The sequence below is a fragment of the Pseudophryne corroboree genome, chromosome 3 (assembly GCF_028390025.1).
Source record: "Pseudophryne corroboree isolate aPseCor3 chromosome 3, aPseCor3.hap2, whole genome shotgun sequence".
Lineage (NCBI taxonomy): Eukaryota > Metazoa > Chordata > Amphibia > Anura > Myobatrachidae > Pseudophryne > Pseudophryne corroboree.
In genome coordinates, this window is record NC_086446.1 from 466,899,910 (window position 1) to 466,917,748 (window position 17,839).

Below are 17,839 nucleotides of genomic sequence, written 5' to 3' on the forward strand. Positions count from 1 at the left end.
TTGTGTGTGTCGTTTTCTGTGTACAGTGACCGGGAAGCCGAATTAGTGCACCGTGTCCCCTCGCATGACATCGTTCCAATCGTAGTCCACGTGGATCGTTAAGTATGAAAAGGTAAAAAAATAAATAATTGTTTTTTGAAAAACTCATGTCGACCTTTTGGCCAGGCGACCTAGCACATGTCGACCTAGAAACCCTGTTGACCTTCCAACCCTGTCAACCTAGTGACTGTCGACCTATAGTGGTCGACCTAAACATTGTCAATCTTCAGACCGGATCCCGAGATTTTACCTATGACAGATTTTGACTGAGCGTTTTCCCTTGAACTGGCAGTAGGAGATTTTGATTAGCTTTACCAGCGATTTTGGCTATGGGCGATTTTGGCTAACTCATTTAAGCAAGGGGATGCTTTTTCTTTTCCAGCGACCTAGCCAAAATTGACTTGCCTGCACAGTCTATTTCTCTAACGTCCTAGTGGATGCTGGGGACTCCGTCAGGACCATGGGGAATAGCGGGCTCCGCAGGAGACAGGGCACATCTAAAAAAGCTTTTAGGTCACATGGTGTGTACTGGCTCCTCCCCCTATGACCCTCCTCCAAGCCTCAGTTAGGTTTTTGTGCCCGTCCGAGAAGGGTGCAATCTAGGTGGCTCTCTTAAAGAGCTGTTTAGAAAAGTTTTTTTTTAGGTTTCATTCAGTGATTCCTGCTGGCAACAGGATCACTGCAACGAGGGACTTAGGGGAGAGATCTCCAACTCACCTGCGTGCAGGATGGATTGGGATCTTAGGCTACTGGACACTGAGCTCCAGAGGGAGTCGGAACACAGGTCAGCCTGGGGTTCGTCCCGGAGCCGCGCCGCCGATCCCCCTTACAGACGCTGAAGAAGACGGCAGAACGGAGGTCCGGAAACAGGCGGCAGAAGACTTCACAGTCTTCATGAAGGTAGCGCACAGCACTGCAGCTGTGCGCCATTGTTGTCACACGGCTCACTGACCTAGTCACGGAGGGTGCAGGGCGCTGCTGGGGGCGCCCTGGGCAGCAATATAAGTACCTTATTGGCAAAATAAATACATCACATATAGCCATTAAGGCTATATGTATGTATTTTAACCCAGGCCAGTTCTTAAAAACCGGGAGAAAAAGCCCGCCGAAAAGGGGGCGGAGCTTATTCTCCTCAGCACACAGCGCCATTTTCCCTCACAGAAAGGCTGAGGGGAAGGCTCCCATGCTCTCCCCTGCACTGCACTACAGAAACAGGGTTAAAACAGAGAGGGGGGGCACTGATTTGGCGATATAAATATATATTAAATGCTATAAGGGAGGAACACTTTTATAAAGGTTGTCCCTGTATAATTATAGCATTTTGGTGTGTGCTGGCAAACTCTCCCTCTGTCTCCCCAAAGGGCTAGTGGGTCCTGTCCTCTATCAGAGCATTCCCTGTGTGGGTGCTGTATGTCGGTACGTGTGTGTCGACATGTATGAGGAAAATGTTGGTGAGGAGGCGGAGCAAATTGCCTGTAATGGTGATGTCACTCTCTAGGGAGTCGACACCGGAATGGATGGCTTACTTGTGGAAGTACGTGATCATGTCAACACGCTGCGAGCCGGTTGACGACATGAGACGACCGGCAAACAAATTAGTACCTGTCCAGGCGTCTCAGACACCGTCAGGGGCTTGTAAAAACGCCCATTTACCTCACGGACACTGACTCCAGTGTCGACGGTGAAGAAACAAACGTATTTTCCTTTAGGGCCACACGTTACATGTTAAGGGCATGAAGGAGGTGTTACATATTTCTGATACTACAAGTACCACAAATAAGGGTATTTTGTAGGGTGTGAATAAACTACTTGTAGTTTTGCCTGAATCAGATAAATTAAATGAAGTGTGTGATGATACGTGGGGTTCCTCCGATAGAAAGTTATGGGCGGTATACCCTTTCCCGCCAGAAGTAAGGGCGAGTTGGGAAACACACCTTAGGGTGGATAAGGCGCTCACACGCTTATAAAACAAGTGGCGTTACCGTCTCCAGATACGGCCGCCCTCAAGGAGCCAGCTGATAGGAAGCTGAAAAATAGCCTAAGAAGTATATACACACATACTGGTGTTATACTACGACCAGCAATCGCCTCAGACTGGATGTGCAGCGCTGAGGGGGCTTGGTCGGATTTCCTGACTGAAAATTTTGATACCCTTTACAGGGACAAGATTTTATTGTCTATAGAGCATTTTAAGGATGCATTTCTATATATGCGTGATGCGCAGAGGGATATTTGCATTCTGGCATCAAGAGTAAATGTGTCCATATCTGCCAGACGAAGACACGACAGTGGTCAGGTGAGGCAGATTCCAGACGGCACATGGAAGTATTGCCGTATAAAGGGGCGGTCCATCGGACCTGGTGGCCATGGCAACAGCTGAAAAATCCACCTTTTGTTCCCCGAGTCACATCTCAGCAGAAAAGGACACAGTCTTTTCAGTCTCAGTCCTTTCGTCCCCATACGGGCAGGCGGGCAAAGGCCAGTCATATCTGCCCAGGGGTAGAGGAACGGGAAGAAGACTGCAGCAAGCAGCCCATTCCCAGGAACAGAAGCCCTTCACAGCTTCTGCCAAGTCCGCAGCATGACGCTGGGGCAGTACAAGCGGACTCAGGTGCGGTAGGGGGTCATCTCAAGAGTTTCAGCACGCAGTGGGCTCACTCGCAAGGGGACTCCTGGATCCTACATGTAGTATCCCAGGTGTACATTGGAAATTCGAGACGTCTCCTCCTCACAAGTTCCGGAAGTCTGTTTTACCAACGTCTACCTCCGACAGGGAGGCAGTATTGGAAACAATTCACAGGCTGTATTCCCAGCAGGTGATAATCAAAGTACCCCTCCTACAACAAGGGAGGGGGTATTATTCCACACTATATTGTGGTACTGAAGCCAAACGGCTCGGTGAGATCTGAAATATTTGAACACTTACATACAAGCGTTCAAATCAAGATGGAGTCACTCAGAGCAGTGATAGCGAACCAGGAAGAAGGGGACGAGATGGTGTCACTGGATATCAGGGACATTTACCTACATGTCCAAATTTGCCCTTCTCACCAAGGGTACTTCAGGTTCGTGGTATAGAACTGTCACTATCAGTTCAGACGCTGCCGTTTGGATTGTCCACGGCGCCCCGGGTCTTTACCAAGGTAATGGCCGAAATGATGATTCTTCTTAAAAGAAACTTGGACGCTTTCCTGATAAGGGCAAGGTCCAGAGAACAGTTGGAGGTCGGAGTAGCACTATCTTTAATAGTTCTACGACAGCACGAGTGGATTCTAAATATTCCAAAATCGTAGCTTTTCCGAGGACACGTCTACTGTTCCTAGGGATGATTCTGGACACAGTCCAGAAAAAGGTGTTTCTCCCAGAGGAGAAAGCCAGGGAGTTATCCGAGCTAATCGGGATCCTCCTAAAACCAGGAAAAGTGTCAGTGCATCATTGCACAAGAGTCCTGGTAAAAATGGTGGCTTATTACGAAGCAATTCCATTCGGCAGATTTCACGCAAGAACTCTTCAGTGGGATCTGCTGGACAAATGGTCCGGATCGCATCTTCAGATGCATCAGCGGATAACCCTATATCCAAGGACAAGGGTGTCTCTCCTGTGGTGATTACAGAGTGCTCATCTTCTAGAGGGCCACAGATTCAGCATTCAGGATTGGATGCTGGTGACCACGGAGGCCAGCCTGAGAGGCTGGGGAGCAGTCACACAGGGAAAAAATTTCCAGGAAAGTGTGATCAAGTCTGGAGAATTCTCTCCACATAGATGGAGCTAAGAGCAAAATTATAAGGCTCTAAACTTAGCAAGACCTCTGCTTCAAGGTCAGCCGGTATTGATCCAGTGGGATAACATCACGGCAGTCGCCCACGTAAACAGAAAGGGCGACACAAGAAGCTGGAGGGCAGTGAAAAAACTGCAAGGATTTTTCGCTAGGCGGAAAATCATGTGATAGCACTGTCAGCAGTGTTCTCTCCGGGAGTGGACGACTGGGAAGCAGACTTCCTCAGCAGGCATGACCTCCACCTGGGAGAGTGGGAACTTCATAGGGAAGTTTTTCCGCATGATTGTGAGCCATTGGCAAAGACCAAAGGTGGAAATGATGGCGTCCCGCCCGAACAAAAAACGGGACAGGTATTGCGCCAGGTCATGAGACCTTCAGGCGATAGCTGTGGATGTCCTAGTAACACCGTGGGTGTAACAGTCGGTGTATGTGTTCCCTCCTCTGCTTCTCATAACCAAGGTATTGAGAATTATGAGACATAGAGGAGTATGAACTATACTCGTGACTCCGGATTGGCCAAGAGGGACTTGGTACCCGGAACTTCAAGAGATGCTCACAGAGGACTAAGGGCCTGGGGAGCTAAGAAGGGACTTGCTTCAGCAGGTACCATGTCTATTCCAAGACTTACCGCGGCTGCGTTTGACGGCATGGCGGTTGAATGCCGGATCCTGAAGGAAAAAGGCATTCCATAAGAGGTCATACCTACCCTGGTCAAAGCCAGGAAGGAGGTGACCGCACAACGTCATCACCACATGTGGTGAAAATATGTTGCGTGGGTGAGGCCAGGAAGGCCCCACGAAGAAAATTCAACTAGGTCGAATTCTACACTTCCTGAAAACAGGAGTGTTTTGAGCCTAAAATTGGGGTTCTTTAAGGTTTTAAGTTTCGGCCCTGTAGAATTTCTTCCGAAAAGAATTGACTTCAGTTCCTGAAGTCCAGATTGTCAAGGGAGTATTGCATATACACCCCTTTTTGTGCCTCTAGTGGCACCGTGGGATCTCAACATAGTGTTGGGATTCCTTAAAATCATATTGGTTTGAACCGCTCAAATCTGTGGATTTGAAATATATCACATGGAAAGTGAACATGCTGTTGACCAATATCTCACATGGACAGTGACCATGCTGTTGGTCCTGGCCTCGGCCAGGCGATTGTCAGAATGGGCGGCTTTGTCTTACAAAAGCCCATATTTAAATTTCCATTCGGACAGGGCAGAACTGGGACTCGTCTCCAGTTTTCTTCCTAAGGGGGTGTCAGGTTTTTCACCTGAAACAACCTATTATGGTGCCTGCGGCTTCTAGGGACTTGGAGGACTCCAGGTTAATAGACGTTGTCAGGACCCTAAAAATATATATATATATATATATAGTTTAGGACGGCTGGAGTCAGAAAGTCTGACTTGCTGTTTATATTGTATGCACCCAACAAGATGGGTGCTCCTGCGTCTAAACAGACGATTGCACGTTGGATCTGTAGCACAATCCAACTTGCACATTCTGTGGCAGGCGTGCCACAGCCTAAATCTGTAAAGGCCCACTCCACTAGGAAAGTGGGCGCATCTTGGGCGGCTGCCCGAGGGGTCTCGGCATTACAACTTTGCCGAGCAGCTACGTGGTCAGGGGAGAACACGTTTGTAAAATTTTACAAATTTGATACTCTGGCTAAGGATGACCTGGAGTTCTCTCATTCGGTGCTGCAGAGTCATCCGCACTCTCCCGCCCGTTAGGGAGCTTTGGTATAATCCCCATGGTCCTGACGGAGTCCCCAGCATCCACTAGGACGTTAGAGAAAATAAGAATTTACTTACCGATAATTCTATTTCTCGTAGTCCGTAGTGGATGCTGGGCGCCCATCCCAAGTGCGGATTGTCTGCAATGCTTGTACATAGTTATTGTTACAAAAATCGGGTTATTCTTGTTGTGAGCCATCTTTTCAGAGGCTACTTCGTTTTGTTATCATACTGTTAACTGGGTTCAGATCACAAGTGGTACGGTGTGATTGGTGTGGCTGGTATGAGTCTTACCCGGGATTCAAGATCCTTCCTTATTGTGTACGCTCGTCCGGGCACAGTACCTAACTGAGGCTTGGAGGAGGGTCATAGGGGGAGGAGCCAGTACACACCATGTGACCTAAAAGCTTTTTTAGATGTGCCCTGTCTCCTGCGGAGCCCGCTATTCCCCATGGTCCTGACGGAGTCCCCAGCATCCACTACGGACTACGAGAAATAGAATTATCGGTAAGTAAATTCTTATTTTTTAGCAGCGATAGCGACCTGGCGGGGACGCGCATCGCTATCGCTGGTTGTGTACACACAGAGTGATACGCACTAACTTTCTGAGCGATTTTGACTATATAGTCAAAACTGCTCAGCTATATCGCTCCATGTGTATTGACCTATAGGGGTATATGCAATTGCGGTCAAATTGCCGCAAATGTCGAAAAACGGGGCATTTCGACACAAAAAAAATATTCGACAATGCAATGCAGTACTTTGACAAAAAAAATGACTTTTCAGATTCGACTTGTTGAAATTCGACAGTTCACAAATTCGACATGTCTGCAATGGTAAAAATGCGGCTTTTCGACAAAAGTATATTCAATTGAAGAATGTCGATTCGACAACAGTGCTTTTCGACAGTAATTTCGTCAATTTCATTCCGCCTCACTTTGCTGGCGGAATCTAATAAAAATTTTTAAAAACATGTTTTTTTTAGTGTTTTTTTTATTGCTAATAGCATACCTATTTATATTAGAAGGGATTAGGTACTTGGTTTGTCTATTAGGATTTACAACTATTATTTATATATTTTTTAAAATAATTTTTTTTTAATTGAGTAAAATTGAGAGAGCATGGTTTTCAGTGGGAAGGGGTTAAAATTCAGAAAAAAAAATGCGTGGGGTCCCCCCTCCTAAGCATAACCAGCCTCGGGCTCTTTGAGCCGGTCCTGGTTGTAAACATACGGGGGGAAAATTGACTGGGGATGCCCCGTATTTTTAGAACCAGCACCGGGCTCTGCGTCCGGTCCTGGTGCAAAAAATATGGGGGGCAAAAAGCGTAGGGGTCCCCTGTATTTTCAACACCAGCACCGGGCTCCACTAGCTGGAGAGATAATGCCACAGCCGGGGGACACTTTTATACCGGTCCCTGCGGCCGAGGCATTAAATCCCCAACTAGTCACCCCTGGCCGGGGTACCCTGGAGGAGTGGGGACCCCTTAAATCAAGGGGTCCCCCCCCTCCAGCCACCCAAGGGCCAGGGGTGAAGCCCGAGGCTGTCCACCCCATCCAAGGGCTGCGGATGGGAGGCTGATAGCCTTGTGTAAAATAAAAGAATATTGTTTTTTGCAGAAGAACTACAAGTCCCAGCAAGCCTCCCCCGCAAGCTGGTACTTGGAGAACCACAAGTACCAGCATGCGGGGGGGAACGGGCCCGCTGGTACCTGTAGTTCTTCTGCAAAAAAATACCCAAATAAAAACAGGACACGCACACCGTGAAAGTACAACTTTATTACATACATGCCGAGACACACACATACTTACCTATGTTCACACGCCAACTCTGTCCACGTCTCCAAGTAGAATCCGGGGTACCTGAAAATAAAATTATACTCGCCTAAATCCAGTGTGTCCTGTTCTTTTTTTGTAATCCACGTACTTGGCAAAAAAACAAACCGCATACCTGATCCACGAACTGAAAGGGGTCCCATGTTTACACATGTGACCCCTTTCCCCGAATGCTGAGACCCCCCCGTGACTCCTGTCACAGAGGGTCCTTTCAGCCAATCAGGGAGCGCCACGTCGTGGAACTCTCCTGATTGGCTTTGTGCGTCTGAGCTGTCAGACAGCGGATCGCACAGCCGCTGCATTATGTTCAATGGTGGGAACTTTGCAGTCAGCGGTGAGGTCACCCGCGGTCAGCGGCTGACCGCGAGTAACCTCACCGCTGACCGCAAAGTTCCCACCATTGAAGATAATGGTGCGGCTGTGCGATGCGCTGTCTGTCAGCTCAGACGCGCATAGGCAATCAGGAGAGTGCCACGACGTGGCGCTCCCTGATTGGCTGAAAGGACCCTCTGTGACAGGAGTCACGGGGGGGTCTCAGCATTCGGGGAAAGGGGTCCCATGTGTAAACATGGGACCCCTTTCAGTTCGTGGATCGGGTATGCAGTTTGTTTTTTTGCCAAGTACGTGGATTACAAAAAAAGAACAGGACACACTGGATTTAGGCGAGTATAATTTTATTTTCAGGTACCCCGGATTCTACTTGGAGACGTGGACAGAGTCGGCGTGTGAACATAGGTAAGTATGTGTGTCTCGACATGTATGTAATAAAGTTTTACTTTCACGGTGTGCGTGTCCTGTTTTTCTTTGGGTATTTTTTTTGCAGAAGAACTACAGGTACCAGCGGGCCCGTTTCCCCCCCGCATGCTGGTACTTGTGGTTCTCCAAGTACCAGCTTGCGGGGGAGGCTTGCTGGGACTTGTAGTTCTTCTGCAAAAAACACAATATTCTTTTATTTTACACAAGGCTATCAGCCTCCCATCCGCAGCCCTTGGATGGGGGGGGGGACAGCCTCGGGCTTCACCTCTGGCCCCTGGGTGGCTGGAGGGGGGAACCCCTTGATTTAAGGGGTCCCCACTCCTCCAGGGTACCCCGGCCAGGGGTGACTAGTTGGGGATTTAATGCCACGGCCACAGGGACCGGTATAAAAGTGTCCCCCGGCTGTGGCATTATCTCTCCAGCTAGTGGAGCCCAGTGCTGGTGTTGAAAATACGGGGGACTCCTACGCTTTTTGTCCCCCGTATTTTTTGCACCAGGACCGGACACAGAGCCCGGTGCTGGTTCTAAAAATACGGGGGATCCCCTGTCAATTTCCCCCCCGTATTTTTACAACCAGGACCGGCTCAAAGAGCCCGAGGCTGGTTATGCTTAGGAGGGGGGACCCCACGCATTTTTTTTCCTGAATTTTAACCCATTCCCACCCCTTCCCACTGAAAACCATGCTCTCTCAATTTTAGTCAGTTAAAAAAAAATATATTATTTAAAAAAATATATAAATAATATTTGTAAATCCTAATAGACAAACCAAGTACCTATTCCCTTCTAATATAAATAGATATGCTATTAGCAATAAAAAAAACACTAAAAAAAACAAACATGTTTTACATTTTTTTTATTAGATTCCGCCAGCAAAGTGAGGCGGAATGAAATTGATGAAATTACTGTCGAAAAGCACTGTTGTCGAATCGACATTCTTCAATTGAATATACTTTTGTCGAAAAGCCGCATTTTTACCATTGCAGACATGTCGAATTTGTGAACTGTCGAATTTCAAAAAGTTGAATCTGAAAAGTCCGTTTTTTTGTCGAAAAGTACTGTATTGCATTGTCGAATATTTTTTGGTGTCGAAAATGCCCCGTTTTTCGACATTTGCGGCAATTCGATCGCAATTGCATATACCTGTATGTGTGTAAATATTATGTAAGAAGAAATTTAGAATAATAATATATAGCATATAATTGTACAATAAAGAATAAGGAGAGGGGATTCTCTGCAGAGCTTACAATTAAAAGGACAGGCCAAACCATGATACAAGTACTTTATCTGTGCAGTGGAACAGCCACTTACATATACAAGACAAGAAAGACTAGCAAGTGCTGCAAGTTACTGTGAAATCCCTGCTAGCGGGAACTATGGATGATCCACTTTCTTTGCATTGTGAAATTGCTCATCCCTCCTTCTGTTGCTACATATTCTGATAGGAGTCCTAATAACAGTAGGGTAATAGCTACACAGTTTAATACTACTGGAAAGGCTGTGTACATGGCTACACTTGCATCCTCTAGAAAAGCATAGAGGCTTTTCTGCAATCAACCATGCAAGGGCTGAACCAGAGTTACTGTAACAAAGGCTAGCTAAGCCCTGCACAATGAGGGAGCTAGAACAGGGGAATGTCTAGTTATCCTTACCTAAATGAAAATAATGGTATTTGAGAAAGGTGTGACAATATCTACTATAGGGGAAGTCTATGGTGAGCTGAAGTGTTAGTAACGTATTACTGATATATTTACAGCACTGATCTCAATCAAATCCAAAGTCCAATTACACAAGTTAACACCTTTCAGTATATTGATAGCAATAAATACATTTTCTTTAATGTTTTGTAACTGAGGAAAAAACACATTTGTTGGATGCAGACGATATCATCTTGACATTTGTATCTTCACCCACAATTTTCAAGAATTAGATAAAAAGAAAAAAGGGTTCAGGCACATGGAGGCCTATGTGGACATAGTCTTCTTACATGCAGGAGCAGACAGCGTGGTGTGGGTTACAGCAGATGGTGGCAGACTCACTCTGAGTATAGTCAGCTGTGGACACATTGTCTGTGCGGATATCATCAGAAAGATCAGTCATGGCCTTCGTGATCCATGGCAGCACTTGCTGATACTCTACACTGGCCTTCTTCAGTGGGGACTCTTCCCCAGGGTCCTGGTGAAGATTAAACACTAGTGGGGGAGAGTGGTGTTGCTCAGGTCCAGTACTCCCATCACAGGCCAACGCTCCACCTACGACAATACAAAGCAGAAGTTTGAAGGCTAGTAATCAGCCTGATATGTGTGATGTTATTACATCTGTTTCACGTAATGGCATTATTTAACTACAACATGTGTAACTCTTTAGGGATATAAACCAACCAATAAGTCCTGACATTATTACAAAAACAGTGGAGCAATACTATACCTATGGTAAAAAACGCCTTGTAGTGACCCACCCGAAGCGCTTCTATATTCCCAATCATCCCGCCTGCTCCACTATTAGGGTGATACAGGGTCTGTAAAGGAAGATGTAGGAGTTAATGTATATGTATATATATATATATATATATACATATATATATATATATATATATATATATATATATATAATAAAGATGCTCATAACTTATAACCACCTAACTGAAAATGTGCTTATAAATGTATTTGATGGAATGACTATACTTTTACAAGATCTTCAATTAAATTTTCATTAAATAGGTAAAAACTTTTTGTAATTTTCTTTAGCTTTTCCGATTGTCCCCCCCGCCCCCCCGAAGCAAACAGATATTATAGCCATCCTCTTATTTTTTCTTGGAAAAATCTGCAAAACAACAAACACTGTGTATTCGAGAAAATTAAATTTTTATCATGTTGTTAACTAAAGTAAGCCCAGTATTTACTAAGGAGTAAAAAGAAGCAGGATATACCCCTCTGGTCGAATCCTGAGATTAGAAACTTCAGTCCAGCAAATGGTCACCATGGTTTTAGACCCATAATCAAGTAGTAAATTGGCTAGGGACCCTATAGTGTGTGAGGGGTGTGCAATGTATAGGTAGATAGATAAGACACAATCTGAGTGGTTGTGAACTTTAATCTCTGATTAAAGTTCTTGTGAAATGTCATGGCACAGAACCCTATATAAGCAGCACTGCACACCGAAGAAGTCAGCATGTTCACTTCCTTCACAAACTTGTTATGGAGCTCAACAGAGGCCATGGGAGAGCCATGATCTTTTACAACTACAAGAGTGGTCTGCAACAGCAGGAGAGTTTTGAACGAATGCAAGCTGCTTTTGAGGAGGAAGCACCATCCCAAGCCTCTGTGTTTGAGTGTTTTACAGAATTTTGATGCAGGAGACGGACCCTGGAAGACTAGGAGTGATGCGGCCAACCTCTGTTTGCAAACAGCAAGAACAACGTTGCTGCCATGCAGGACACAGTTGAGATGGATGTCAGGGTGACCGTGGCCCAGTTAGGGAAGGAAATAGGTTTCTGCACGCTTGGTGCCCCATCAGCTGACTCAAAAGCAGGAGGTGGCTCAGGTGACTTGGTGCTGCAACATGCTGGCCACGTTTGATGGCGGTGGCTCATCAGTGGTGATGAATCCTGGATCTATTTTCAACCCGAGACCAAACAATAGTCGTCCCAGTGGACCCCAGTTGGAGGTGCGCCGACACAGAAGTTACAATGGGAGTGCAGCATGGCCAAGCACATGGTGGCTGTTTTTGTGGTCAAGACTGGTCATGTAGCTACCGTACCACTCAATCAGCAGCACACCACCACTGGGGATTTGAACGCCAACCAATGCCTGCCACAAGTGCTGGAAGCCATTTCCAGGCACTGTCCAAGATATTCATGGTGCACATCTCCAATGCACCTGCCCATACGTCCAGTAAGAAGTGGTTTTTCTAGCCTATGAACACATTCAGAAGCTTGGTCATCCACCGTTAATGTTCACTTTGTTTGTAAATACAATACTTTTTGTGCATCAGCAAACTTATTGCCCAACTCTCGTATCAGAAATTCGGTCCAATCTGCAGGTAATACAATACCTCACCATGGGTCATTAATTCAAGTCACAAATGACACACCTTTTTATTTCCATATTTGGTCTTGATAATAAAATAATCTACCGTATACAACTTAATGTGCACTTCTCTTTGCCACCAGTCAGATTTCTGTTCTGCTGTTAGAATGAAAATACATTTTTAGAATTAAACTGCCTTAGCCCTGCTGGTGGAATTGTAAGCCTTCACTCTCCCCTGTAATGATCACAGACTGTAGAGGAACAGGTTCACACAGATAATGAGCAAGTTCTCAGGGGTTTTACAGCCTGAGACCCCAAGTATAAATTGCACTCAGTTACTGAGCATGTTATGTTCTCTGTGACAGCAATGCATATCACAAGATTATAAACGCACTGCATATACAGTTTGACAGAACACTGTCTGAGTTCTTAGTGTCTTCTTTGCATCCATTACAAGATGAAGGGTAAGTGACTGATCAGTTTCTCTGGGATGCGTTTGGCATCCTGGTGGTCATGTGACTGACGTCAGAATCCCCACACCGCTCAGGAGACTGGTGACGGAACACCGGCAGCCAATATTAGGGTTAGGGCCCGGGGTGGTAGGGTTAGGGTTACGCATTAGAGAGGAGTTAGGGTAAAGCACTAGGGAAGGGGGGGGGGGGTTACCTGTAGCCGCCACCCCCCAAAATTTAACCCTAGCTGCCACCCCCCTAAATTTACCCCTAGCCGCCAACAAAGGAGGGTTAGGGTGGGTGGGTCATCGGGGGGGGGGGGGGGGGGTAGCCTACTTACCCCCCAACTGTGTCAGGATTCAGCTAAAGGGCTGGGGTTCATCAGCAGGTGTCAAAGAAAGCATCCAAAGGATATCAAGGATGTGATGCAAACTCTGGCAATAGAACGATCTGCATTCCATTTCTGTACAGAACATGAGCTCATTTTGTTGGGCGTTCGATACTCCTGACCTTTCTCCAACCCTAAAACAGCTGGCGACACAACACACACTGCATACAACAGCAAGGTTTCCAGTATTGCAGGTGTTAATACATGGAAAAGACAGGATATTCACATATATGTCTTTACTGGCTGTTAGACCTGAGGCCAGACACCTTTCACTAATTTATAATCTAGAAAACAAAGTATCTGATGGTGGCAGAATAAACATACATAGCAGAGTCCTTTCTTTGAAGTATTTTCCATAAACTGTTAAAGAACCGCTAATACATACAGCTAGTCAGTATATAGGCAGGTCACTCTGCTCCTTCCAGGAAAACTTGTCTTTCCTGACAAGACATCTGCGAGTAATCGTGCTACATTGTCAGCCAACAATTCTACTCCAGAGATCAAACCAGATCCATGTACACCCCCAGAAAGTACAATAAATCCCATCTCATTGTAATGTCCTCTGTCAGAAAAAGGCCAAGTTCTTATAAAGTTCCTCTTACTCACCCTTTGTTCTTCCTGTAAACCACCGCACAAGATCTTAGAGATGTCTTTGCCATCTAAACGGCGGTCTGCTGGTAGAGTGCCATTTGCCAGAGTCACTAAGGTGGGGAAAATGTCCAGCATGCTATGGGAGGAAGAGATATACAGATATCAGAAAGAGGAAAATGGATCAAGTGCTGGAACCTCTATTTATCACAAACACAATCACCAGCGAACAATAAAGGTAAAAACACACATATCATAAGAAATTATTATTGGGAATATCCTGACAGCACATCACACCAAGGCCTCTTACAGAGCTGGCTAAACCAAAGCCATTATGTCCAGTCCTGCCTCCTGTACAGCTTTGGGATAGCGGATCCTCAGTATTCACACTCCTGCAATTTCAGCTACTTGCTTTCAGCTCCAGTGTCTACGAAGTGTATTACTTTAGGTTTAGGTGCCTATTTATTAATCACAGTGCAGCGATTATTATCAGTCTGTAGTGTGACAAGCTTTATCATTTTCAATTATAATTTAATTCTATTTATAAAGTACAACTGCTATGTACTAAATGTAGCTCGCTGGGATAGTGGTTGCGATAGCCTATTTAGCTTTCTGTGAAATTGCCTGCATTAGAATGTTATAACATAGTGAGGTTACATGAAATTATGCAGAAACTGCAGTTATGAAGTAACTAGATTAATAGGTCCTTAGTGCATATTTTAAGTAAATGTAGTGTATTTATTGATGATAATAATGTTACTTATCTAGCAATTTTCTCACAATGGCATTCAAAGTGCTTTAAATTTGCTTTAAAAAAAATCGGTATCCGGACTCCAGGTCGACAACAAAAAGGTCGACACACCTTAGGTCGACACCAATTGGTCGACACGGTCAAAAATGTCGACATGGGCAAAAGGTCGACATGAGTTTTTTATGTTTGTTTGTTTTTTCGAACCTTTTCATACTTAACGATCCACGTGGACTACGATTGGAACGGTAATCTGTGCCGAGCGAAACGGAGCGAAGGCACCATGCGAGGGGACGCGGTGCACTAACTGGGGTTCCCGGTCACTCTACGAAGAAAGCGACACCAAAAAAACATAAAAAACTCATGTCGAAATTTTTCCATGTCGACCTTGTTCCGGTCGACCTTTTGTCCATGTCGACCTTTTGCCCACGTCGACCTACGGTGTGTCGACCAATTGACGTCGACCTAAGGTGTGTCGACCTTTTTGTTGTCGACCCTGAGTCCCAGACCCAAAAAAAACACAGGCTACAAAATAAGTTTAACAGAAAAGAGAACTAAACATTTTAGTTGTATTTTTATTTTTTCGTTTAGGAACATAAGAGACAGCCTGTTTTTGAAGGATTCTAGAGTGGAGTAATCTTGAACTATGCAAGGAAGTGAATTCCATAGCGTCAGAGGCACAAAGATGAAAGCTCGACCCCCAAATAAATTAAGGGAGATTCTAGGTAATGCTATTTAGTCCATCGTTTACATAGAACAGTAAGCCCTCTTGGGCAGCAAGGAATCAGAAATTGCATCAGGTACTTTAGGCCATCGTTATGTAGAGCTTTGAAAGTCAGTACACCAGTCTTGAAACAGATACACCATCTTACAAGCAGCAAGTGAAGAGACTAGATAATGGTTGTTATGTGGCTGAACGGGGCTGGCTAGTTAAGTGTAATCGGTATGTTTTACCGTAAGACGGGATGCCAGCTGTCAATATACCGACATCTGCAACCATCTTGTGGAATCCCGGCAGACAGTGTGCTTCCCACGCTTTGGGCCCGGTGGCTCGCTTCGCTTGACACAGGTAATATTCCCACTCGGTTGGTGGCGTGAACCCACCAACCGAGTGGGAATACCCAGCGACGATTGTGATTCCATCCAGCGGTATTTCACTGGCTGGAACGCCGGAATCCCAACAGCCGGTATTATAACTGCAGCCCAGTTAATTGTGCAGCCAATGTTAACTGGACATAAAATTAGTCCAATTTTAGATTTAGGCCCTCATTCCGAGTTGTTCGCTCGTTCTTTTTCATCGCATCGCATTGAAAATCCGCTTAGTACGCATGCGCAAAGTTCGCACTGCGACTGCGCCAAGTAACTTTACTATGAAGAAAGTATTTTTACTCACGGCTTTTTCTTCGCTCCGGCGATCGTAATGTGATTGACAGGAAATGGGTGTTACTGGGCGGAAACATGGCGTTTCAGGGGCGTGTGGCTGAAAACGCTACCGTTTCCGGAAAAAACGCAGGAGTGGCCGGAGAAACGGTGGGAGTGCCTGGGCGAACGCTGGGTGTGTTTGTGACGTCAACCAGGAACGACAAGCACTGAACTGATCGCACAGGCAGAGTAAGTCTGGAGCTACTCAGAAACTGCTAAGTAGTTAGTAATCGCAATATTGCGAATACATCGGTCGCAATTTTAAGAAGCTAAGATTCACTCCCAGTAGGCGGCGGCTTAGCGTGTGTAACTCTGCTAAATTCGCCTTGCGACCGATCAACTCGGAATGAGGGCCTTAATTTTTCAGTACATAAGCTAGCAAGAAGGAGCAGCTTCAGAAGCTAAGCTCTAACGGTGCCCACACACGATGCGGTTCTCGTATGCTATTTGGTCTTTTTAGTTCAAATAGCATTGTGTCTAGTTAAAATTGCATTGTGTGTATTGTCCCTTGCGATGCGATCTTTGCTCCCATCTAGTCCATATCGCAAGGCAAAATAGTATGTGCAGGCAGGTATTTCTGAACTACATTGCATACATTATATATTGTACTGCAGTCAAATTCGGTTGTAGTTCAAAACGCATACCACTAAAGTACAATTGCATAGCACATATAGTATAGCTCAAAGTCCACCTAGCACAGATAACATGGTGTGTGGGCCTCACTAGCTTCATGCTCTGGAACTCTGCTACAATTGAAATAAGATTCTGCAACAGATTTACTCCCAACACTTTCCTGAGCACACTTTAAAACAGAAAACACAATTATCTCTGCTCTGGTTCCAGTTCTTAATGGTGGCTCCAGGGCTGGAGCAATGGTTGTCCCAAATTGAGACCACAGGCAGATCACAGGGACACACTATGGATTGTACAGTACTGCAATGGTTGGCTGAACAGGTGATTGGAACACTAGACATGTGAGAACAGGCCTGTATAATACCTTTAAAAAAACACAATGCTGGCAACATGTGCATGTGTGTTAGACTTTGTTCTTGCAGGAACACAGAGAGTCTTTAGGCGCGTGATAGAGAACAACAAACTTTGCCCTGAACAATACTTAATTGTCTCTCAGCATGGAGACATGCCACAGATACAGGACTCAGAGGGGAATGTACTAAACCTTCTAAAGAGTAGAGTCATGGAGAGTTTGCCCTTAGCAGCTAATAAACTTCTAGCATTTATCAAGTAAAGCTTCTAAAATGAAAGGTAGAAGCTGATTAGTAGCAATAAGCAACTTGTCCACTTCTCCACTCTCTAAGCGCTGATACAGTCACCACTTATTTACTAACATCCTATCCTTTGAGTCAGAGAAAGTGTGTGTTTTTATACTTACAAGAACAATAAATAAAACAACAAACTATTTCACAACACACCACTGGATAGAAAACAAACATGATACAAGCTGCTAATACAAACTAGCTAGTACAAACAAACAGAACACTGCAGGAACAAGAGTTATGAAGCAATACTAAGCTAATCCCAAATATAGTATCAGGGCAGACGGTACAACAATATAACCCTGGATGGATCATCTGCAGTCCTGTTTTCCAGTTGAACAGCTATGGATTAAGGATTAGTTGTATACATGCAGGGGCGGATTGGGACGCTGGACCAGTCTCCACTTGGCCGGTCCCAACGTCCCCTCAGTGGCCTTCACTAAGCCCTGTGTCAGGCTGTCTGTCCGCACTGCATGTAGGAAAGTAGAGGAGGGCCCCAGTGAGCGTAGTGCGGCCAAGTGCCTGCCTCAGAGCACCCACCATGCTAAACAACTGCCACCGAATTGGCAGGCTGCAGACATCCACTTTCATACATGATAAGATAGCGGTGCGTCTGGCCTGGCTGTTCCTATCTCTCTTCATCTTCTCCCTGGCCTGCTCTGTCTCCTGCACTCTTGTCTGCCCATGGGACATAAATGCACTTTCAGAAGGAACCTGCCACCATGGAGGAACCTCCCCCAGCCACAGCCAGCCAACTAAAGGTAAACACACAGCTCTCCCCTCCTCACAGCTCTCCCTCCCCTCAC

At 45.6% G+C, this 17,839-nt stretch overlaps 1 protein-coding gene across 2 annotated transcripts in view; it reads right to left on the bottom strand.

Annotated features, from left to right (window-relative positions):
* Nucleotides 1-9,949: 9,949 nt before the first annotated feature.
* ARSG (arylsulfatase G) overlaps nt 9,950-17,839 on the bottom strand; it is a 223,985-nt gene continuing 216,095 nt past the window's right edge. The window contains exons 10-12 of one of the 2 annotated variants that reach the window (XM_063960740.1): nt 13,608-13,728; nt 10,561-10,651; nt 9,950-10,385 (exon numbers count right to left, since the gene is read on the bottom strand). In XM_063960740.1, coding sequence (XP_063816810.1) covers nt 10,117-10,385; nt 10,561-10,651; nt 13,608-13,728 — 481 coding nt within the window. In that variant the 3' untranslated portion in view covers nt 9,950-10,116. The remainder of the gene's footprint in view (nt 10,386-10,560; nt 10,652-13,607; nt 13,729-17,839) is intronic. The other variant, XM_063960741.1, reaches the window with a different exon arrangement.